The sequence below is a fragment of the Gekko japonicus genome, unplaced genomic scaffold, assembly GCF_001447785.1.
Source record: "Gekko japonicus isolate JY-2015 unplaced genomic scaffold, Gekko_japonicus_V1.1 scaffold23, whole genome shotgun sequence".
NCBI classification, from domain to species: domain Eukaryota; kingdom Metazoa; phylum Chordata; class Lepidosauria; order Squamata; family Gekkonidae; genus Gekko; species Gekko japonicus.
This window is the reverse complement of record NW_015163094.1, coordinates 3,110,552-3,135,551: the sequence shown is the minus strand read 5'-3', so window position 1 is coordinate 3,135,551 and position 25,000 is coordinate 3,110,552. Positions and strand designations below refer to the sequence as shown.

The following is a 25,000-nucleotide window of genomic DNA, read 5'->3' as shown; positions in this document are numbered from 1 at the left end:
TACCAAGAGGAGGATAAAGGTCTCCACACACTGTCTAATTTGTGTACCAAGGACATTTCTGTGTTGGAATGTATGCATAGATCATAATGTGTGACAGTCCTACATGTGAGTTTCTCACTCTCCATCTCTAATTTATGCAAAATGGGAAGCCATGCTGAATTTTGGCTTCCTAATGTATATACAATCAGTGAAGTATCCATGTGTAATACTATTACACATTGTGATTTGCAGAGTAATTCTATGTGGAAATGCCTGCAGTGTAAGAATTTGGTAATACATGGGATTGGTTTACTTGTATTCCTCCACTTGACCTTTATGTACTTCTAGATTAGGCTTTCTTGAATCTTAGTTCACAGAAGAGCTCATTTTCAAAATGATTAGACACAATGAAATGAAAACATAAATCAATCCTTGAGAAAAGCACTGAAATTATAATTGGTAGCACATCTTTCCAAAACACACAACCTCCTCCCCCAACCCAAACCCCTCAAAAACTGAAACCAAATTTCAAATTTTATTGCAGCTGAAGGATAAAAATTAAGATTTAAGTCCATTTGTATTTAAAATTAACTAAACTATGGATTAATCCTCTCCAATCGTAAAACTGGAGGTAGGCATGCAGACAGGGATAAGACAAAATTCAGTGCATCCATGCCCCCAGGCACAAGTACTCAACACTCTCTGAATGTGAAGTCATTTATGAAGTCCTTTACAACATGCAGTCAAAGAGGTTAATTGAAAAATTTCTTAATGTCATTATGAAAGAACTAGATTAACCCAAGTTAATTCACTTTATTGTTCAAAATAAAGAGGAATAAGCATTGAACTCACTTGCAAATTTGGGGCATGAATTAGGGGTGAGATGTTGTCTTTAAGGACTCTGCCAGTTTAATTAAGATATGGAAAATTACTTATTGTTCTTCACCACTAAAGTGCTAGGAATTAACAGCCAAATGTGATGCCTGTGCCTTTCATATCTCTACCATGTGTTTGTTTGTTTAATACCCATAAGACTACATCATTAAACCTCAAGCACTGATTTCACTAATTCAGCACTAGAGCTACATGCTACAGCAGCAAACACCTTTTCTAGTCAGTCATAATTGAACAGCTGGATATGAAATTCATTATTATTTTTAAGCTCATATCTAAGTTAGACTTGAAATCACAAACACTGTCTCCCCCACCCCTAAGCAAAACGCCTTCCTATCTTTTTAACACCTCCAGCTAAATTATAGCATTAGCATCAAGCAATTATGTCATATACTTTGCCCTGTTTATCAGGTATTCTTAAGGACAGATACCGTAGTATCCTAGCAATACTGGGGACACATGCTTGTTCTCTGTTGCTTTTGCCATACAAACTCTACTTCAAGCAAAAAAAAAAATCCTATTCACTTTTGTTTCCTATAGGAAGTATTACTTAAAAGAGCAGCTGACCTTGTCGAAGCCCTGTATGGTATGCCCCACAACAATCAGGTAGGTCCTCTTTATCTTTTCTCACACATGTATTTACTCACCTACAGAAAATGTAACAAATGGGTACTTGCTGTTTGTAAACCTGGCAGTACACAAGCACCTTCTTTCAGTGTACAATGTAATTTTGTCAGCCACCTTGAAGGTAGTCTGAGGTGAACAGTCCTCTAAGGGACGCTCAGGTTTGTCTTACCATTTTCTTCTTACAGCCAGTTTTCTTATCAGAAACAATAATTTGGTAACAGATGCCAAAAGTATAGGAAGTAATTAAGATGAGAATAACATTGAACTTGGTCCAGTGCATTGGTGGCTAATAGGAAGCCCTGCTAAATAACGTATAAATATGCACTGTATATTGGAAACTATTGAGAATGCATTTGCTGCATTAAAGTACAATTAAAAAAAACAATTGAGAGCCAGTGTGGTGTAGTCGTTAAAGTGTCAGACTAGGATCTGGGAGACCCATGTTTGAATCCCCACTCTGTTACAGAAGCTTGCTGGGTGACTTTGGGTCAGCCACACACTCTCAGCCTAACCTACCTTATAGCATTGTTATGAGGATAAAACAGGAGACAACAATGTAAGCTCTTTGGATCCCCACTGGGGAGAAAAGTTGGATATAAATGAAGTAAACAAACAAATAAATAATAAATGTGATACTAGCAGAAATGTTAGTTAGTATACCTGTATTATTTACCCTTCTGATTTATCTCTGGTAAGTTTCCAGGTGTATGTCTAATGCAGCGCTTTGTTAAATGAACATCCACCTTATTAATTTACACCACATATTTATTACCTGATTCTAAATAGGGATATGTGATAGAAATTCATTCCTTTGCTACTTTGTAGGAAATCATCCTGAAACGAGCAGCTGATATTGCAGAAGCATTGTACAGTGTGCCACGCAACCACAATCAGATTCCTACACTTGCCAACACTCCAGCTCACACTGGCATGATGGGGGTAAACTCATTTAGCAGCCAGCTAGCAGTTAATGTTTCAGAAACATCACAAGCTAACGACCAAGGTATGTGAAAGTTTAAGAATTGTGTCTCCAAAAAAACTGGGGTGGGGGAGTTTGAAGTTTATCCTTTTTGTTCTACCATTTCTTTTCCAGGAATCATATTTTCAGTCATCCAGTGGTGTGCTGACTGTATTCCTTGACAATTGTGACTCCTGGATTTATTTTTTCTGCCATGCCGTAGAGTATCTCTACTGAAAAGATGTAATAAAAATTCAGAAACATGTAATAACTGATTATTGTAAAACTAATAATATGAAATTGGAAGGTCAACAGTTGCAGCCTGTTGGAGACGCTAATATACATGCACTTGGGATTTTGTAACATTTCTGATTAACTAGCCACCTCCATGCATATCTTGTATGTTTGAGGAGAGGTTAGTATATGATGAGGGTTGGTAAATTGGAACAACTGTAAAAACAATTCCAGATGTACATTCAAAGCTCATGTGTATGGGGTAGATTTTTGGATCACAGTTAACATTTCTAGAAAATATTACTTTCTTTATGAATTTCACATGTACTGTTTAAGTATGTGTTATGAAATTGTGTATGAATTGTAGCAACAAATGTAATTACTGTAACTTAGATACTGTAAAAGGGCTACTCAGTGGTTACTAGGGGTGTGCATTCGGCATAAACTGAGCCTAAAAATACCAGAAAAATGCCTTATTAGTGTTTTCCTGATATTTTTTCAGCCGGTTAGAGTGGGCTACTTACTAGGCTATCTAAAAATGGCAGATCCGAAAAATTCGTATTTTCAGGATTTTTGGACCACCAGATAGCCACAGTTAAAGGTCATTTAAAGGGCTCTCAGTCCCTTTAATGCCTTCGGAGTGAACTCTTGGCTTGAAGAAGGCATTTAAAGGGACTACAAGCCCTTTAAATGCCTTCAGAGTTTACTCACCCCAGAGTCACACGGCTTGGAGAAAGTCTTTAAAGAGACCGCAATACCTTTAGATGCCCCTTTCCCCCTTCATTGGAAACAATGGAGGACAAGCAGTGATGGCTTGAAGAAGGCATTTAAAGGGACTACAAGCCCTTTAAACACCTTCTGAGTGGACTCAGTGTGGACTCATGCAGCTTGTCCAATCCCTTTAAATGCCCTTTAAGTTTGGCTATCTGGCAGCCCCAAAAATCCTGAATATGCAGCCCCATTCGGTAACCATCTTAAAAAATACTGGTAAGGTATGGGGGGGGTTTTGGCTCAGTTTATACCAAATGCACACCCTTACTGTCCACTATAGGGAGAACCTTATTTACTACTACTATTTAAGGAGTTTCTGGTGGGTGGAGTCTCTCATTTCTCTGAAAATGTCCTCGGCTCAAAGCAGCAGCTGTGAGCCTTAAACATTCCTTCTCTAGGGCTTGTATCCAATGGTGATTGGCTGAGAGAGCTCATGATCACTTGCAAGCATCCAATTAGAAGAGAGAAATTGCCCAGGAAATCAGGAAAATCCTACTGATAATGGTGAGTGTAAGCACCTGACTTCTAAAATCCTAATGTATTGGTTGTTGAACATGCAGGAACAAGAAAGGGAAAAAAACTAAACCTAACAAAGAACTCCAAAACCAAACAAAGGTTAGTGGAAAGGAGGGCCAATATAAAAACTATTTATAAAAAGAGGTACATGTATTTATTGATAATATCAAATTAAAACATATAGGGGCCCAATTACAACCAATATACATAAACCATAATCATAACCAGGGCTAGGTCATTTGGTTGTTGAACATCCCATTTTGTTGTGTGTACTGACTCGCTATGTGTAATCTGACTTGAATCACTATGAGAAAGGCAGACTATATATACTATAAATAAATAAAAATTAAATTAAAAAAATGTTCAGTATACCCAAACCTGAAAAATACCCCTAATGGTTATGTACAAGACTAGGATTAATATGGTAAATACTTTTTATATATGTTTGAATATATTACATCCTATAACAAAGAAATTGACTTTCGGTCCAGGAAAAAATACACTAGCTGTGATCTAGAGAAAGCTAGCTGTGCCTTTGTCATGTTGAAGTTAATAGGACAAATTAGTTATGATGACTGACATTCTCTGGATCAGGGCCACTGCATTCCTCTCTTGCTATTAAGTCTCCTAATTCTTCTTTTACAAAGTATGTGTCCATTAAACTCACATGTGTCAAATTAATCTCATAAAACCTCTCTGTAAATTGGAGCAGGGTTGGTTTTCATTGAGGCATGTACCCAGTGGGAGCACTTGCTTATCTTTAGTATAAAAATATCAATCATAAAAACAATGCTTTATAGTTAGATTACTGCAGCAAGCGTTTTCCCTACCCCTTTTTGCCCATATTGACATTTGGAGTCCTAGAAAGGCTAAATGTTCATTCAGCATGTTGGTACAAACCAGCAATCAAGCCTGTTGATAATTGCTACTAAAGACAAATGTGAAGGAAACTGACACAATTGGATCGAAGGGAGCTTTTGTTGGCTGTCCCTGCTAGGAGCAGAGACAACACAGAGTGATCACAGATGATTTAAGTAGGGTTGGCATGATAAGGTTATCTTGAACTGCAAAGAGATGATAGGGTAGTAGCAGGCAGCATAGACCAAAGCTGTGCAATCAATTAAAAGAATGTAATGTATGATGCGGTTGGGAAACCCTTCACCCCCTTAAATAATCATTTTCTTGGGATGGGTTTTTCCTCCCCTAACACAGTAGGCTACAGTCGCAACACAAGCAGTGTTTCCCCGCGAGGATATGTTCCAAGCAGTACTCCACAGCAGTCCAATTACAACACAGTCAGCAATAGCATGAATGGATATGGCAATGCCGGCATGCCCAATCTTGGCGTACCTGGTTCTCCTGGATTTCTTAATGGCTCCTCAGCCAACTCACCTTATGGCAGTAAGTGTCTCTTTCTAGAAAAAAATCATTACATAGATTCTTATTTGTTGCCAAAATATATCTATATATATTTACTTTTGTTTTATTTTTGTGCAATGTGAGCTACTGGATAAAAGGAGGGGTGACTCTGGAGGCTGGACACTAAAAAAAATGAACATGGCAAATATATTGGTATATGCCGTACCATAATCTTGGTTTAAAAGGGAAAAAAAAAGAACCAGATTGGACTGCACAATTTGCAACAGAAGTCCAACACAAAAGAGTTTGCCTGTTATCCAGAGCGTGGCAAGCCAACGCATTTTGCTTTTGCATAGATTTTTTTTTAGTATTATAAGAGGCAAAGCCCCATCAATCTTTTTCCCCCTTCCATGTTTGCCATAAAAAATCCACAATATGAGTCCTGATTATTTTTGCTTTATTGCAGTAGTGCCGTCAAGCCCTACCATGGCAGCCTCTTCGGTCACCCTCCCTTCAAACTGTAGCAGTACACACGGCATTTTCTCATTCTCACCTGCCAATGTCATCTCTGCAGTGAAACAAAAGAGCGCCTTTGCTCCTGTTGTCAGGCCCCAAGCATCTCCTCCACCATCTTGCACCAGTGCAAATGGAAATGGACTTCAAGGTGAGCTGGATCTCTGTATCATTTTTTTGTGTAATTGCAGGCTTTTTTTCAGACAAACATTAGAACCTTAAATTTCAGATCTTTAGAAGAATAGCATTTATCACTGGCAAATACTAAAAACAAAAACTCAGATCTCCAAAACCCTTAGTTGTTGGTGTTTTGTTTCATTTTTCAAATAGCCTTCATTTCAGGTCTCTTAATATTTAACACTTAAATGCATAGCACAAAACATAGCTGACCATTTTACCATATGCCGGTTTGATTTTAAGACTTGCATTAGAAGAAAAACTAGCTGTTTTCCCAGCATTTTCCCTTAAGGTTTTATGCATTAATTTTTAAACTAAACACACAACCCTGAACATTCCTCACAGATCCTTGTACTTCTTTATACATTTTCTCCATGCATTTTTGATACACACATTTTAATCGGCAGTACTTCAAGATGTGCTGCATTTCCTACTCATGTAATTATCTGAAAGCTGAAAATCTTTACAAAATGTTTAAAGGTATGTTCGGCATTATTATCGTTCTCTCGCAGATCAGAAAGGTGTTGTGCTCTTATTGGAGCTTATTCTAGTTAAATTGCCTTTAAATAAAAATGAAGTCAGGATAAATAGCTAATAAAATAGGTTGTAGAATTTACACAGCAACTTGCAGTTATGGATACGAAATGGGCAAATTCATAGAAGAAGGGGGGGAAAGTTGTAAAAAACTGTAAATACTTTTATTAAAGAGTTGGCTTTTCATTAAAAAAAGAACCCCACTCCAAAACATTACCATTCAGTTTACAAATGTAGAGCCCAAACCTGCCTCAACCCGAGATTCAACTCCATCTGAAACTAGAAACACACTTTTAAGCATTTCACACCACATATCCTTGGTAGAATGGAGCACAACTAGTATTGATTTATTTACACTGCAGAAGCAAGGCATTCTCCAAACATACTGGGAAAGAATAAAGTCGTAGCTCACAAAAGCATCCAGTCACATTTTACGCTCTGCATATTGGTAGAGTAGAATATCATAATCACATGTCATTATATTCACACATACATAACCCAAAGTTTTCCAAGTTCTGGACATGTTTTAGACATTCTGGAACATAAAATAAATATCATTGGTGGGGATGGAAAAGGGATTGAGGAGATCAATCTAATCCATGCCCATTAAAGATGCTATCCCTAAGGGATTTTTATCTCAATTACTTTTAAAATATCCAGTGATGGGAATCTACAACCTGCCCTGACTCACTGTTCTGTTGGCTGGACAATTCTTTCTAGAATTCAAACCAGAAGTTTTCTTCTTCAATGTAAGCATAGCAATCTGGCATAAAATTGGAATTCTGGCATTACCCCATGGTTCACAAAAAAATATTGATGCAATAGTTAATATGCTACATTTCTCTTTATGGGGTCTCTAGTGGAGGGCAGGATAGAACCTCAGCCTTTGGGCTACACAGTGTGTACAATCAGAATGACCTAGTGGTCTCACTCAGTATAAGGCAGCCCTGGTGCATCAATGCAAGGGTTCATCTAGTCCAGCAACCAATTTCCCACATTCGTGAAACTATTGCCTCAAGAACACCTACAAGCAGGGCACAGAGACTAATGTTGTTTTCCCCAGTAACTGGCATTCAAAGGCATACTTCCTTTGAAAATCCTTCCTTTTAGTCCTTTAGTCCTACAACCATTGATGACCCTATCTTTTATTAATGTGTTTTACCCCCTTTTATAGCCATCTGTGTTGGCAGCCTTCTCTGCATCTTGTGGCCATGAATTCCATAAGTTAGTTATGTCATGCAGTTTACCACCACAAGATGTGGTCCTCTCACTCAGTGTAAAGTAGCTTTACCAGTTTATTCAGGCATCAGCAAAAGTTAAGAGCCAGAAGTATCACATATACAAAATATTTAAAAATGAGGCAGCTGTTCTGCTACATACCAAATCTTGAACTGGAATTAGGTTGACTATGAGTGACTATGTTCATGGGGAGCCTATTGCTAAATCATTTATCACTGATCTGATTCTGGGTCAGGGTTTCATACACAGCAGAGCAGCTCACTAATTTTTTTACATATTTTGTACATTGACTATTTATCTTACTGACTTTGCATTTGTTTCAGTATTGGCAATACACATGTAATTTCTATTGTCTTTTTCTTGGGAGGGGGGGTACTGGTTATATTGAGGACCTGCTCTTATCTTTTACTTATGAAGATGACATTCCCAAAGGAATGCATCAATATTGTTTATTATACATATTTTCCAGTAGGTAGTTCTTTTACCCGGATTAAAAATGAGGCATCATAAAGCTGGGGAAACAAGTGTACTGAAATAATCAGGTCAGAGATTTTCTTTAAAAAAAAAAAAGGAAAGGAAAAAGTAGATTCAAATGTGCATAATGAAGTGATACTTTCCTCTCATGAGGATTAGTAGCACCTCAAAATCCATGTGGGGAAGCATGCACTTTAAATAATTCCCCACGTAAAAACCACCAGTATATTATAAAGTGAGAGAAGTTTAATCTGTCTTTCTGATGTGCTAGGGAGGCAACTGTCAACATGGGTGCCTACTATAACATAAAGTGATCCTAGTCCCCATGTGAGTACAGTGCCACCAATTATGATTTCATGTTTGTGTTGTTTTTGTTGAGGGCTTATCGTATGAACTCTTCATATCTTTAAGCTGCTTCAGGAGCTACTGGCTACAAAAACAAGACATACATTTTAGAAAGGAATTAAAAAATCATGCTTGAATCAGCTATGTCACCAGAGAGAGGAGACACCATAACCTATGCACCTATAGATAGGTTATGTTTTAAATTACAGGAACAGCAAAATAATAGGGAGATGTTGTCTTTGGATTTGGTTCATTTTGCTCATTAACAATCTTATTTATGTACTTTGCTGTAGTTGCTACACATTTAGAGAGTGACCCTAAGCAGGTCTGCTCAGAATCCAACTAAGGTCTATTCAGTGGGGTTTATTCCCAGGAAAATGTCCTTAGGATTGAACTGCAAGATTCTTCATGTGTTTATCATTTACAGATGTACCTCTTTTATCCTAACAAATCGGGATAAAATTCTCAGGGGCTGTACCTCTCACTAAAGGTCTCCTCCCTGTCAAATTTGAGTGCAATAGGGGAAAGGATTCCCAACTCAAATTCTCAGGTGCAGAGCAAGCACAAGTTATTGTGACAACATAGATGTGCAAGTGAATTTTACCTCCTTAAGCATGGAAAGAGGGAGAGGTGCAGGAGACAAATCTTAACTCCCCCCCCCCATTAAATAAAAGTGGAGTGTGAGAGTAAGAGGATCTAACCTTTCCTGGCAAGCCTCTTATCTCACTGTGCCCTGTTAGTTTCAGCATTTTTTTCTCCCAACCCAACTGACTTCTGGGTTCAGAGTCAGACCAAAAGAAGAATTTATCAGATACTGGAGTAAAGCAAAGCAGAAGACAAACTTCTCTTCCTTACATGCTTGAATGCTGTTTAAAAAATATACACACCCCTAGTATATTGATTACGCATGAACAGGAGATTGCTTTGCCTTTTTCCTTCCCTGGACTAATTGCTGCTGAAAGTGGATTTGAATCGGGAAAAAGGCATTGCTGCTTACATGAAACTGAGATATTGTGAGATCTCAAATCCTGACTCAGCAGCACTCAATTTCACACACATAGATAGATAGATAATCCTTCCTTATCATTGGACTTTACCATCTTGTCCAGTTTTGGGGTGCATGGTTGTGTTTGCTCTTGGTAGGAAAGGCTGAGCCTCTTGCCTCTATTTCTGCTGCCAAGCATTTTGTGGGGACGGGGAACAAAAGCTCTTCTTCTGTCTATATCTTTGGTCTCCCTGCCCCCGCTCCCAGTCTGTGTAGCTATACCTGCCTTCAGATACAAAGCTAAGCTCTTTCTTAGTTGGCATATTGAGATAGCTTACAAAAAAAGCCCCATTGCTTATCTGGAACCAGAACATGCTCCCAAAGCCACTAAAATAGTGCAATGATTAGTGATGAGCACAGAAATGCTACCTCAGGACAATCCTGTTCAGCGGGAAGGTGGAATAACAGTTCTGGTTTCTGAGTGTCCCCATTAGACACATATTTATAGTATCCCTCTACCCTTTCCACTGGCTGGGAAACTGAAAGCAGACATCAAAGTGCCAAAATGGTTCCAAACATTACTGAATATTAGGTTATTGTGGTCAGATTAGTTCTGTTAAAAGAACTGGCCTGTTTTGAATCTGGTCTTTATTCATTATCGTCTGAATCCACATTCCTACCAAACAAGGGTGAGATTATAAAAGCAGATTGTGATAAAGCAGCTTGTGTGAAACTTTTGCTCCTAGTCGCTTTGATAATTCCACCCTTAATAACTCTCAGGAGTGCAGCTTCAGGAACAAAGCAGCAAACTTTTATGATAGCAAAGCAAGTGCATGATTTGCCTGGGTGTGTGAAAGACACACAGCGAACTGGGCATTTTGAGAGAAGAAAATAGGATTTCACCTTATGGGCCCCAAATGTATACTGTGTGGGTTCTATCCTCATTTTATTCTGTTAGAGCTTGTAATGATGTGAAAATGGGTGAAGGCCCATGATGCTAGCTTCAGTGGCCCTTAGTGCCATCTTCAAATGTGTTTCATTCTGGTTCTCTGCTGGATTATTAAAAATATAATCAAATGATGTTTCAAAAATACTTTCACGTGACAAATGTTGTATATTAAAGAAGAAAACAAATGCTTACAATGTAGATGTACCTGATATTTTATCCTAACAATTAATAAATTAGTATTAAAGCAAGGCAGAAGAATGCAGTGAATCTCTGACATCAGGAGGATTCTATTAATGCTGATTTCTTCTGGGCAGTCTCCAATGTCTGAAGGTTCTTTCTGTCATATTAAACTATTGAGTAAAATTACTTTGTATTTTACCACCACCCAAAATACAGCATTCACAAAGCAAAGTTGGAGACCATTATAAAACTAGGCTAAATCCCTTCTAACAATTCTCAGGGAGAAAATGTGACCATGGAATAAGTTTGAGTAGTAGTCATTTAGGCTACTGTTGTAAATCTCTGTACTGAATGCTACAGATGGTATAGAAGAGAGGTGTACAGAGCTAGAGAGGACCATAAATCTCTCCTACCTGTATAAATTGATCCAACACACAACCTATGTTGAAGAGATGATAGTGTTCTCGAAGTGGATCTAACAAGGTGCAAGAGAAATAGTTTTGTAAAAGGAAGTTGATCTGCATATATATCAAGCAGCATCAAAATTATTTACTTACTTCAGTTATAGACCGCTTTTCTCACTGAGTCTCAAGGCAGATTACACAATATAGAAAAATAATTCAATCATATAACACATAACGTCTAGTAACCAATGCAGTAGGACTAGGGTCATAGAAATTAGCAAATAGAAAACTGTTTAAGGCATATTATAAAGAATACAGAGAATGGTACAAAATACAAAGGTACAAGACAGTGCAGTAAAACAAGACAATATGTACAATAAACACTGCAATAGACTACAATCCTTTTCCCTTATAAAAGTTCCTCAATGGAATGGCCGATTGTGGGTCACATACCACAAATTGCTTCACCTCACCTAAGGTCAGTGTTCTTTAGAGGCGAAATTCAAACATAAAGTTGTAAGTTATCAAGTTGTGTTCATTCATGTGCAAAATAGCCAAAGATCATGTCCTGAGATAATTTCAACTTTAAAAATATTGGCATTTTTGCAATGATTAGCAATTTTCACCTTATCTCACTGCTTCTTCTATATCATCTTAAAACCAATGTAACAAGACCCTCAAACTAGGAAGCTAAATTCCTGATCTAGGAATCCTGTTGCTTAGGTGGTACTATTCTGGACCTTACTGCCTCATTCCTCTAAGATATGAAAGGGAGAAAGACTAGGAAAAAACAAGGTAATCATCTGTTGCCTCCTTTGCTGGGGATTCTGCTTTCTCATCAGTCCAAAGTCACAGTAAATAAAATAAAGAGCAGTTTGGGATTATAGGCTGCCAAGATACACGAAGGTCTTTGCTACTGTTAACTTCAAAATGATCAAAATAATGGGCACAAGGTAGCATGTATACAATGCTATAGCCTAGTGCATCAGCATATAGCTTTTGTTGCACACAACTTCCATCCCTCACATTCTTTCTGATAATAAATACACAGATGCAAATTATGGATCAGGGAAACTGTGATAGAAGCGCCAGTTGGGGAATATCCATAACAAACACTATTAGCTAGCTCTTAACTTAATATTAGAGTTATGCAGCATAGTTAATTAGCTGGTACAATATGTAGCTCCGTGTAGTCACCTATAGTGTAGTCTGGTCACCTACTTATCTCTCCCACGCTCCTCTCCCTTAAAAAGTAATGGCTGGTATTTATTGTTGTAGCCATTTTCCTTTTACTCAGGAAGATGAGAACAGGGATAATTTTCTCTGAATCTAGAATCTTAAGTGGTGGTGAAGATTGTCATGGCCACCGGTATGGCTGGGTGCACGTACCTCAGTCTTCATCCCTTAACGCAGAAGACAAAGAGCCTGACATGACAGCAAACGTCCGTGGGGGCCCCCTCTCTTTTTCTCTCAGCACTGCTCTGTTTTAAAGAGAGGCAACACTTGGCTGACGGCACAATGATTTGGCTTCTCCAACTTGTAAAGAGATATTAACCGTTTAAGCTATGAGAGGGAAAGACAGAGGGCATACACCACTGTGCAGTTGCTACTCAAGTGTTCATCAAGAGGTGCGTGCTATTCCCATATGGGCATATGGGTTGTGTAACTGGCTAGTTTATTTTTTTAATAAAGTTGTCTGGAAAAGTAAAAAGCACACGTTAGGTAAATCACTTCTTTATCAGTTTTGAGTCTCTCTGATAGACTTTTCTTGTGGTAATATGAAATTACATAGCACCTCTATGCATATTTACTCAAAAGTAACTCCCCATCATGTGCACAGGATAGCAGCCTAACAATGCCATCCTAAGCAGAATTATACTCTCCAAGGCCAACTGACGTTAATGGACTGAGAAAGGTGCGACCCTGTTTAGGATGGCACTCTTGCCTTTACATTTTCCTCCGTGTATGCCTTTAATAATTTAAGCAAGAAAATATAAACATTCCCCCCAGTGTTGTGCTATTAGTTGCATCATAAAGTTTGAAACAAAATTCTTTCCATACCAAGAAATTTCTCTACCAAGTGAATTTCAATAGTAACACTTTGATTACCATCAGAGACAATATTCTTTAGGCATAAGGTCTCAGATTGCTTTCATATTTGAAAGTAACCCTATGAAATCTATGGGATTATTCATATTATATGTACTAAGGCCAAAGAGTCGACTTAGTTTTGCTAGCCTGTGGCTCATGAGTGATATATAGTTCCCAGATAACCAGTGTGCCTTTTATGGAAAAGAGAGCTTCTCCTCCTCAGTTGCTAATCACACATAAGGATGCAAGGCAGCCAGCGACTCTACAAACAGTGTGTAGAATAGACTTTCCTGGGTTTCCAGGGCTCTTTTTGTAGAAAAAGCCCAGCAGGAACTTATTAGCATAATAGGCCACACCCAACAGCAGGAACTCATTAGCATATTGGGCCACACCCCTGACAACACAGCTCATTCGCACATTAGGCCGCACCCACATGTTACCAGAAGTGTGGTCATCCAGCCACACTCACCTTTCCCTTCTTATTCTGTTTACGTTGTTTGTTGTCAAAACCCAGGGCCTTTTTTTGTAGCAGGAACTCCTTTGCATGTTAGGCCACACACCCCTAATGTAGCCAGTCCTAATGAGTTTCTGCTGTTGGGTGTGGCCTATTATGCTAATGAGTTCCTGCTGGGCGTGGCCAACTTGGGAGACAGCCGGAACTCCGTTCCTGTGCGTTCCTGCCCAAAAATAGCCCTGGTTTTAACCCAGGAAGGTTCTATAGTTCTGACAGAGGCTGGAAAGATAGCCCTTTTCATGTTACCTTCATGGCACAGGAGCCCATATCAAAAGTAACATCAAAAACCCTGGACCACCTGGGAGGAGATTGTGTGCTGTTTCTCCTCCTCATGATAGCATTGCCCCAGATTACAGAAGATCAAGGGTTAGTGTGGATAAGTGTCTAAGAGTTCTGTAGAAATGAGAGAATTGAATGGGATGAGTGGGTCTAGGGTTGTGTGTAAGAATATGCTGAAGATCATCTAGAAGCAGGGTTGACCAAGAACAGATATTTTGGTCATTCTGCTCTTATCACATCCATTTCTGTTGGCCTGTTATCATATTTATATCTCCTCTTCCTACATGGAGCTCAGGTTGGCTTATATTGGGGGTCTCTCATTTTATCCTCACAGCTATCTTTCCCAGTGATATAGGCTAAATCAGTGGTTATAAACTGGTGGGATGCAGAGTTTTCATAACAATTACTAAGAATACACTATCCTCCAATCCCAATCAATGCGCCCTCTAAGCTGTGAGCAAAAATTCTACTTTGTGAGCTACTGGCATTAAAGCTGTGAGCGAATAATTTGGCTACTGCATAAATTAGTCTGCCCTGGAGCCATCCTTCCTGAGCTAAGGCAAAAATGTGTGAGGTGGAGGCTAAAAAACTGTGAGCTAGCTCACACTAACTCAGTTTAGATGGAACACTGGTCCCAATAACATAACTGCAATTTTTTATTTATTTACAGTTACCATAACAGGAAAATTTATACTCAGCAGTATTATTACAATTTTCAACTACTAATGGAAATATTATTTTTCTATGTGTTGTAAAACTATAGCAATAAAATTTACTCCCAACAATACTACTGCAGTTTTTCATGTCCTTAAAACTTAACCGTAAATGATAACTATAATAACAGAATGTCTGTAAACATATAAATGCCCTTGAGAAAATGTGGGCTTTTTGTTTCTATCATGGTGGAACACAAGGTTCTTCGACTGGTGGGATGTAAGATACAAAGGACTGAGAACCACTTGTCTAGATTATGCAAAAGCAATCCTGTGATCCAAGTATATGAACCCAGGTCTCCCCAGTCTAAGTCCACCACCATGCTTGGCAGCCACTTCATTCAAATAAAGAGTGATAAACTCACATTTGATGGCATTGGTAATAGTGTCTTTGAGTTCATGCCCTGTTTGCAAGATTGTATCTTTTGGTGCAGGCCTTAACATTTATGTTTTTTCAGGACAAGATTGCATTTAAGAATCATGATTTATTGCTTTGTGGAAGGAGCTTCAGATATACAGGATAACACAACATAAAATAACCTACAATATCTAAACTGCATGTTACAGACTGTTTTAATAATGGACAAGGGACAATTGAAAGCATTGTGCATAACTCTTTACCTGTGATATAAGAAGGTGAAAATTGGCTGAAGTTACATTGACTGCTGCTGGCACTAAATTAGCAGAATAGTTTGCTACCAAATGGTAATAGCGTTATTAGTATTTATTGTTGTCAATTAATGGCAGAGAGCTTGCTGCTAGAGCAGATAGCCAAGACCCTGCTCCATCCCCTGCCAAAGAGCTGTGATTGCCACAAGGGAGCACTTACTGGCCGAAAACAGTGAGCTGCACATCACTGTACCCCACCATTTAGCTCCGCTTCTCCCAGCCCTGATGGCAGCATTGTGCAGGAGCTAACTATACTGGAACTGTGCCATACTGGGGGAATTCACAGCTGGCAGGATCTGGCTATAATCCAAGCAATGGCACATAGGGGTCGGAACGCAAGAGCGTCTGGCTGTTATGCTCCATCTGTAAACCTGTGACTAATCTTTCCATGTAAACAAAGGCATGTTCCAAACTTCCACGCTCATGATTTGCCTAACCCCTTCAGCTATGTCTAGGACTAAGGATTATTCCTCATAGAAACTGTCTATACAAGAAAGTTACTTTCATGGGCAAAGTTTTACTTTGGAATTGTTTTTTTCCCCTTTTAGAATTATCTTAACCCATACTTTTCATGTGGTATATTTCACACACAGCCCAGTATATAAGCACCCAGCAAGTTGTAGGCTGTTAGAGAAGCAAGTTGCTACATGTGATCAACTGTGGACCACATGTGCTAGGGATGACTTGTGCATGGTATTCTCCCCTCTGAACCAAGGACCCATTAATACCACAGTAGCATTCATGAAGCCATCCCCCTTAGGGCAGACATCTGCTTCCCCATCTGTTGTATGGGAAGGAAAATCAATGAGTATTATTACTGATATGGATTCTCTGGATCGGAACGTAAGTCTCTAATCTGAGGCTAGTGGGAAGCAGACAAGTACAGGCAAATAGTGAATTTAGGACATACCTTTATGTGACACATTTGGTTTATGTCATGCTATGTTACAGCATGAGCAGCCACCAGCCATGCAGGTGCCACAAGTGGCAGAGGCAGTGGGAGTCTGGGGTGCTCTGATTAGAGTAAGACTGGCATACCTGCTTTTCTTTCTAGTCTCTCCCATGCTATGCAGCTGCTGGCTGTTTGATTAAGTAAAGGCAAATCTATCACAGGCACAGTTGGGGTAGATCATACCCTGTCAGATGCACAAGAATGCCATTTTCTCATACTTTGAGCCTTCACTGCGTTTTAAAATAATATAATCTGTTGAGAAAGGGTCGTCCCATCCCCCCAGTAGTTTAAGAAATACTTAAAATGAGGACTGAGCTGGTTTCAAACAGCATTGAACAAAACTGCACCCAGTCCAGGTCTTCTGTGTTACATCTTTAGGCACATTAATAATCAAGCAAAGATGCTGTGTTACATAAGAAACGTGTATATAACAACAAGCTTTCAGAAAAACCACAACAGCAAATCTGAGATAAATTGATATTTTTTGGAATTAATGAACTGGGAAATTGAAGTTTGCACCATTACATCAAAAATGTATTAATGTTTCTTGTACATAAATTAATGAGAAACATCGTATGACAAAATTTAAACACCAAAAGGTTCCTGCCAGGGAGCTAACTAGAACATAACAACAAAATTTAGCATCTCTCTATTTAACAAGTCCAGTCTTTTCTCCTTTGGTAGCACTCATAGAATCACAGAGCTGGAAGAGATCTCCATGGTCATCTAGTCCAACCCCCTGCACAATGCAGAAAATTCACAACTACCTTGCCCCCAGTGACCCCTGTTCCATGCCTAGAAGTTGGCAAAAAAGCATCCAGATTCCCTGGCCAAACTGGCCTGGAGAAAATTGCTTTCTGACCCCAAAGTGGCAAATGGCATTTCCCTTGGCATATAAAAAGGGGCCCCGAGAACTAGGCACTGATGCAACCTTGTGGCCCTCCCTCAATATCTGCCTAAGTTCACACAATCAGCATTGCTGTCAGATGGCCATCTAGCCTCTTTTTGAAAACATCCAAAGAAGGAGAGACCACCAACTCCTGAGAAAGCCTGTTCCACTGAGGAACTGCTCTGTCAGGAATTTCTTCCTAACATTTAGCTGAAAACTCTTTTGAATTAATTTCAACCTATTGGTTCTGGTCCAGCCTTCTGAGGCGACAGAAAACAACTCCACACCATCCTTTATATGACAACCCTTCAAATATTTGAAGATGATTATCGTATCACCTCTCAGTCATCTCCTCTTCAAGCTAAACATACCCAGTTCCTTCAACCTTTCCTCATAGGACTTGGTCTCCAGACCCCTCACCATCTTCATTGATCTCCTCCGGACACATTCCAGCTTGTCTATGGCTGTGGTCACACGGGCCCAGTAATTCCGCTTTGTTCCCACTTTAATTTAATCGAGAATATTTTTCTTCGGGATGGGCTGATTAGATGCAGCCAGCCCCTCTCTTCCACCACCCGCTCACCTGAAAATCCTTCCCCTCTCTCCACCCACCTGCCCGCTCGCCTGCCAGCCCACCCGGGCGGCCCAGGAGACAGCTTGAGGACTCAGCGGCACTTCCTGAATCTCTCCCAGCAGGGCCCCGAGATCCCAGCAGGGTCCGCTCCACAGAAGCCCTCCCCCCCGCCACAGCCGCTGCCAAACCCAAGGGCGCACGAAACCGCTGCCTCGTGCTCCCTGCGCCACCACCGCCTCCTCTTCCACCTTCCCTCCCTTCCAAAGCCTGCCGTAGCAGCTGCTGTTGTCACCTGGAGCACCTTGCAGAGGACTTTGCTCGTCCGCCTGGCTCAGGCAGAAGCCTGGGGGGGGGATCTCATTGTGGGGGGAAATGGTCAAACGCCCCTAATCGCAACCATTGCGATCGATGGCTGTCCAGATAGGCGAAATCGTGCGTTCAAAGCGCGAGTACAAGGAAAACACCTGTTCCAACAGGTGTCAGGAAACACGGATAAAAAGACCAGAAACCGCGGGACTGAGCCCGCTTTGGTGCGGGAGGCGGGTTTGCCAATATGAACAGGAAACTTTAATGCGCAAGGGATCAGCAGCGAAGCCCGCATTAAATGTCCGTGTGACCTGACCCTATATCCTTCTTAAATTGTGGTGCCCAAAACTGAACACAATAATTGCCCTAGGTGAGGTCTAACCAGAGCAGAGTAAAGTGATACCATCACTTCACATCATTTGGACACTATAGTTCTGTTGATACAGCCCAACATCACATTTATCTTTTTAGCTACCGCATCACACTGCTGACTCATGTTCAGTGTATGGTCTACTAAGGCCCCTAGATCCTTTTTGCACATACTACTGCCAAGACAAGTCTTTTCCCATCCTATAATTGTGCATTTGATTTTTCCTACCTAAATGCAGAACTTTACATTTATCCCCACTGAAATTCATTCTAATTTTTTCCAGCCTGTCATGATCATCCTGTATCCTGACTCTGTCTATTACTGTATTTGCTACCCCTCCCAATTTAGTATCATCTGCAAATTTAATAAGCATTTCCTCTATTACTTCATCCAAATCAATGTGCCACAACAGCTATCAATGTCTTGTATAAGATAAGTGGGGGCAGAGCTGCACGGCACTGTCCATCTTGCTTTAAAAATGCAGAGGAAATTGCACTCACTGGCTCATCCTGCAGACCTTAGAATGGCACACAAGGAGCCAAGCAGCTTGCTTTCCACTATTTTGCAGAATGATTCTGCAAGGCCATTTCATTCAATGCTGCTGCTTCAAGTTGGGACAATTCCTAGTGCCATTGGGTCACAGGGAACCTTATACTGAATCAAAGCATTGGTCACTATTGTCTGTTTTGACCGGCAGCAGCTGTTCAGTGTCTCAGGCAGAGATTTTTTACATCACCTACTTACTGCCTGATCATTTTAATTGGAGATACCAGGGATTGAACCTGGTACCTTCTGGATGCAGAGCTGATGCTCTACCACTAAGCTGTGGCCCCTCCCCTATATCCTTTGCTTTGCACAGTACATGTGGAAGAGCATAAGACTAGTCTCTAAACATTTCCTTAAAATGAACTAACAAGAAAAATTTAATCTTCTGCCTTTTTTAATGCTGCTTTGACTGACAGACTGCAAAAAGCAGGTGTACTTAACTTCTTAACTTTACTTTTGGAAAGTCATTGGCACTAAAGTCAGTGTGCTATTAGAATAAAAATACAATTAATAAAATGTCAAAACTGAGACTTTCCATTTAAGCCTGAGTGCTTGTAAAGAGAGAAAAAGCTAAGGTTAGTCAGATTTTCATTTAGGGAACTTGAGAAGTGTCTGGTCCTTGATTGGTGAGTGAGCTGGCCTTGTCTGACATTACCAAAAGTGACCATGTTGTTTCTCAGCTGTCAACATAGGCAGTCTCTAGGGAGTCTGGGCCACTGTTTGCCATTAACAAAACGCTAAGAGAAATATCACACATGTGGGAGGCAGGATGCTTTGCACAAAAAAAATGTCAGAATCCTTTTCGAAGTCTTTCCAGAATGCCTCTTGGAAAAGGCTTATTTTAAAAATAAAATTATATTATAGAAAATTGCTTTTCTGTGGTCTCTCCCTATCCCAATTGGACATCCTATTAAAGAAGAAACAGAGGACCAAAAAATAAATAAAATCCGAGTGGCTACTGCATGCAAAGGATGTTATAATGTTAAATAAAGTATGTTATAATGTTAAATGTTTATGTTAAAGGGTCCATCAACCTGTTTTGTTTTTTTTTAATAAAAAGCTTATGTACATCCATCAGTGGTCCAGAAAGCGGCTTCTACCAGTGTAACAAATTCCTGCCTGTATCACAGCTAGTTTCTTGGTGCAGTATCCTTGCATTCAGAAGCAAATGAAGCTGCAGCCAAGGAATCACTTCCAAGTGTGGAATTTTTGTTTCATGTACCTAATACTACACATAGCTTGTGCAAGAACTTGCATATTTGTGGGTGAAGCTGCTTAAGTAATGTTTTCCTTAGGTCACATCACATCACTCTGGATCACAGACCAGCTATTTTGTAAAATAGGTTTGGTGGATATTTTTTAAAAAATTGTAAGTTGGTGCTACTAGGGAATATTCATGCATGGTGGTGGTGTTTTGCTTTTTTCTTGTTAGTTGTAGTACATGGATATACATAGATATCTGTATTAATAGCTCTTTTTCTTTCTCTTTCAGCTATGTCTGGGCTTGTAGTCCCGCCAATGTAAATTCATTTTTGTTTACATACCATAGCACCGAGCTTCAGAGGATGAGCTTTTTAGGGGACAAGTTTAGTATATAAGACGTGCTGATGGAACCAGTATCTTCAAAATACAATCAGCAACGTGTTGAAATGCTACAAAAAAGAAAAAAAACTTTGTTTAAAGATTTTATTTAAACTATTAAGAATCAACATGCAAACAATCAATTTCTTCATGAACAATTCCATTTTATTGACTGAACTTCTCTCATATTTTCACATTTCTTGGTCCTGAAGAATAAGGAAAAAGCGACGCCTATTTTGTATAAAGTTTCTGATTACGTCTTGGCTATGTCTAGTACTTGCTATGTGTCGGGAAAAACTTTGTGGATGCACCATTTTGATTATCATGAAACACTGATGAAAACGCCTCCAAAACATTTTTTTTTCTGTACTCATAACTAGATTCACAACAGTTGTGTATCTCTATAATGTGAAATATTTTTTTGTGGTGAAAAAAGGGGGCCAAGGAGGTATGAGCCATCAAAACTGGAAAAAAAAAGAATGAATATATGATTTGGGATAATTTGGGCAGCTGGGGTGGGCGGGAGGGTTTACCATTGCTTAACTTCATCTTAATGAAATGGAACTTTGTAACTTATTGTAGTTAGAAATTGTAACTTTGATATTGAATTCTCTTGCCTTCAACAAGCACACTGACAGAGGGGGGAAAATGCTACTGTCTGTTGGTAACAATATACTTCCACTGCTAGAGCTTCCTGTTAAAGAAGTGTGATCTGCAACATTTTTTCAACTTTTGCTAGCACTGTATACTATTGCATTCTTAGGCTACTGTGAAGTCTATGTTTCTTGTACCAGAAAATTGTCCTTTTGACTTCTAGATCCTTCTTCCCTAATGTGTTTTGTATGTGGTTATAAAATTGTAGACTTTTGTGATTTTGCCAAAGTTGTAGCTAAATATTTATACACTTGTCTTGAATTTTTTTCAGATCCACTTAAATATTTAGAAGAACAAATTTTATTCCTTATAAAAAGATAAGGAATAAAATAGTCATACATTGCAACACTTTCTTTCACATAAACACTTGCAATCACCAAGGGAATTTGGTTTTTTTGTAACATATTGATTATAAATATTGTATTTATCTTTGAAATTTTGTATATTGCTTTCCATTATTTTTTCCTTGTATGTATGGGGGTTTTTTTGTCATTGACTGGTATCGTGATGCTGTGAAAAGCATTAAGCCAAGAAAAGTTGCCTTCATATTTTTCTGTTAAAATTTGTGTTCATTCATTTCATTTGTATTTCAAAAAGTTGTTATTTGTTTGGACTTTCCATCCTTTTGTTATTTTGAGGAAAAGCATTGTTTATTTTTATATTATGTTTAAGTTATCAGAACAAATAATTTTGAAATAAAGTTGTTTGTTGTATAGTTAAAACAAAATCGTGCCACATGGCTGTAATAAATACTAGTAGAATACGTGCATGTGATGCAGCCACAAGGGGAAAAAAGTTCTATTTTGTGTCCGGATTTTTTAAAAAATTTCTTCTTTCATCCATTTTCTCTCTTCCTTGTTTCTTTTATTAAAAAAAAAGATTGTAAAAAGTCATTTTATCTGCCACCCATGACTTTGCCACATAGCTGAACTGTGTTTACTGAAAAAAATTCAGAAGCCGAAAGCTTAAATAAAATTCACTTCTGATGTTTTAATTAAAATGTTTGCCACATTAACTTCTCGGATGCCTTAAAAGTAGACTTCTTTGAAGAACTTTTGTGCTGTTTTATCACAGGCTTACACCACAATTGTTAATCGCTCCTTCATCTGGATGGTTTATGGTGTACAAAAGCACAAACCTGAGGGTGCAATCTACCCATCTGCTGTTGCTCTGCGTATTTTGTTCATTTCAGTGAGGTTTTCCTCAACCCCATGGAAATGACCAGCAGTAACAGCACTGCAATGCTTGGTTGGTTGTATCCCTGGTATACAGCTATGTCACTCCTTTGTGTGTCTGCTTTCTGCTGCACTCTACATACTCTGTAACCTAGCACTGTTTAACAGAGAAAGGCTTCGTATACAATTGGGATCATACGTGACTTTTATAAGTTGTTTTTATTTACAGAACTCTTGTTTTGTAGCAAGGCCTACAGCAATGACTGTAATTTAAAAACTGGAATGACCTCTTTAATATATTGTGCCTATTAGTGCCAATCTTTAGACTGAGAACAACTAATTTCCCCCACCCCTCTCTTTCTTTGCACTAAATGCTTTGTAAATGCAGCACCGCAAAACATTTTTTGCAAACTGCAGCAGAACTGAAGTTCAAAGCAAAAAGGAGGGACCACTTTTTTCTTTTTAAACAAAAATGCACATTTTCAGGAGATGTTTATAAAAGGTTTTAAAATTGCTTCAATATATCACAAATAATAAATGTATTTCACATTTATTTTGTGATAGCCAATAAGGCTTAGCTAAGTGGGAAAGCCTAAGAAGTCACTTTGAAACTGAATTGCCTCAGTTTTATTTTGTATAAGTAAGGTTTTGATCTTAAAAGAAAGGTCATGCATACATGTTAAGAAAGTTTGCAAGTTTCTTCATAAATGCAATCTGTTTGTGTTTTAGATTAATTAGTCAATGCACTCATTGCTTCATTGTCTCCAAACTGAAAATTTCACTAAATGGTAGATTTTACTGTTAAAGACCCTACAATAAGATTGTTTTATCTGTACATTTTTTCAGATATTTAACTGTATAAAAATGTTCATTTTACACAATATTTAATTAAAGTATTTCTTGTCTGTGAATTTCACTTCTGGTAATTTTTCAGGTTTGATTATTAAAATAACAAAGCACAACCAACAACAGTTGGGATTCTTAATTTCATTTTAAAGCCATAAAATTTACCCTCAACTAGGTGCTGATTCAGATGCGTATATATACATACACACCAGATATCTCATAGCCTGAACATGCCTGAATACATCAATATTGAAAACTCTTGTGTTCATGCTAGTATCAGATGGCACGAGAATTCTCCAGTGTCCCAGACATGTATCATCGCTTGATGCTGCACTCACCAAGTGATGAACATGTGATAAAAGGTGCAAGGTTACCTTCAGCAATGGTACATCCAGGTAACTGATTTTCCTAGGGGGTCATGATGCTCTCACAAGTGACTGGCAGGCTGACTTACTTAGCTGGACACCAGCAAGCTGATGGGAATTGTGCTGGATCCCCTCTAGTACAAACTTAGTAAACAGGATTAGTGTTGCGCACGGGGGAGGGGCTCGCAACACTTGTGCAAAAACCAGCAAGGTTATTTATAAACTCACAGTGAGTCTGGATACTTCTTATGATGTATTTTCTGTCCTGTCCACAGTCCCCTTCTTTCTGTAAACAAAGATAGCCACAAAACACTACTTTAACTCTTCCATGTTGTCAATGGCATTGGAAGAAACAATAATTGGGGGAGGACTGTTTTACAAATGTGAAAGGAAAACTTTATTTGCTTTCTTACCATTTTAAACACTCCTGATCATGGTTTAGATCTCTGACCAAAGAGGGATATATGACCTTCCCTGTGAGCAGACGTCCCATAAGTATATATTCAATAGTTTGAGTTCCATGTACTTAAGTATTTCTACATGAAACATTGACAGCATCTTCAATAATCCTGCACACATCTTCAATACTGCTCACTAACAGCGACATAAAGATTTTAGTAATTGACTAGTGATGTAGAGAAACAAGCATGTAATAACATCTGTCATAAGAAAACAATCCAGCCCCTTGGAAATTAACAAGAACATCCCCAGATTCTTCACTGGTTGCTTCATTAGGTTCTAACAAGTACAGATTTGGGAAGGGGGGGGGAAATAAAGTTCTGTTTCTTAAATTTCAGTGAATTTTCCACCATTGGTTGTATTTTTTGTTTGTTACTTTTAAACATTTCTATCCCACCTTATCTTCTGGGACTCAAGGCATGAAAGCTATTATCCAAACACAAACCACCACCACCAGCAGCACCCCCTTAAAAATCTTCCAAATCAAGCAAAACCCCACAGATGCTTACAGAATAAATAAAAGCAATGTAATGTAGAAAGGAGAATCATTTCAAACACTCATGAACACAAGTGAATGGATTGCTTTTAAGAGCAAGTTCAACCTGTAGACAGATATTGCTTCTGAAGATGGTGTTTCTGCATCTTTAGCATATGGAGTGGGGGCCTAGATCAGTGGCAGAGCATGTACTTGGCACGTATTATGTCTCAGGTTCAGTTCCCAGCATCTCCACTGAAAGGCTCCATGGTAGCAGGAAAGGGAAGACATCTCTCAGCCGCTACCAGTAAGTGTGTATGGGACTAGATGAACCAAAGTTCTGCTTCATAAGTTCACATCATGTGAAATACAGTTTATCTTCACTGGACCTTGGTGCACTGGTC

The 25,000-nt window shown here is 38.9% G+C and overlaps 1 protein-coding gene across 6 annotated transcripts in view; it reads left to right on the top strand.

Annotated features, from left to right (window-relative positions):
• Positions 1-21,084, top strand: part of EBF3 (early B-cell factor 3) — a 219,751-nt gene extending 198,667 nt beyond the window's left edge. For 3 of the 6 annotated variants that reach the window (XM_015406549.1, XM_015406548.1, XM_015406547.1), the window contains exons 12-16: positions 1,414-1,479; positions 2,326-2,503; positions 5,192-5,380; positions 5,805-6,002; positions 20,534-21,084. In XM_015406549.1, the coding sequence (XP_015262035.1) occupies positions 1,414-1,479; positions 2,326-2,503; positions 5,192-5,380; positions 5,805-6,002; positions 20,534-20,565 (663 nt within the window). In that variant the 3' untranslated portion in view covers positions 20,566-21,084. The remainder of the gene's footprint in view (positions 1-1,413; positions 1,480-2,325; positions 2,504-5,191; positions 5,381-5,804; positions 6,003-20,533) is intronic. The other 3 variants (XM_015406551.1, XM_015406550.1, XM_015406552.1) reach the window with 2 other exon arrangements.
• Positions 21,085-25,000: the final 3,916 nt, after the last annotated feature.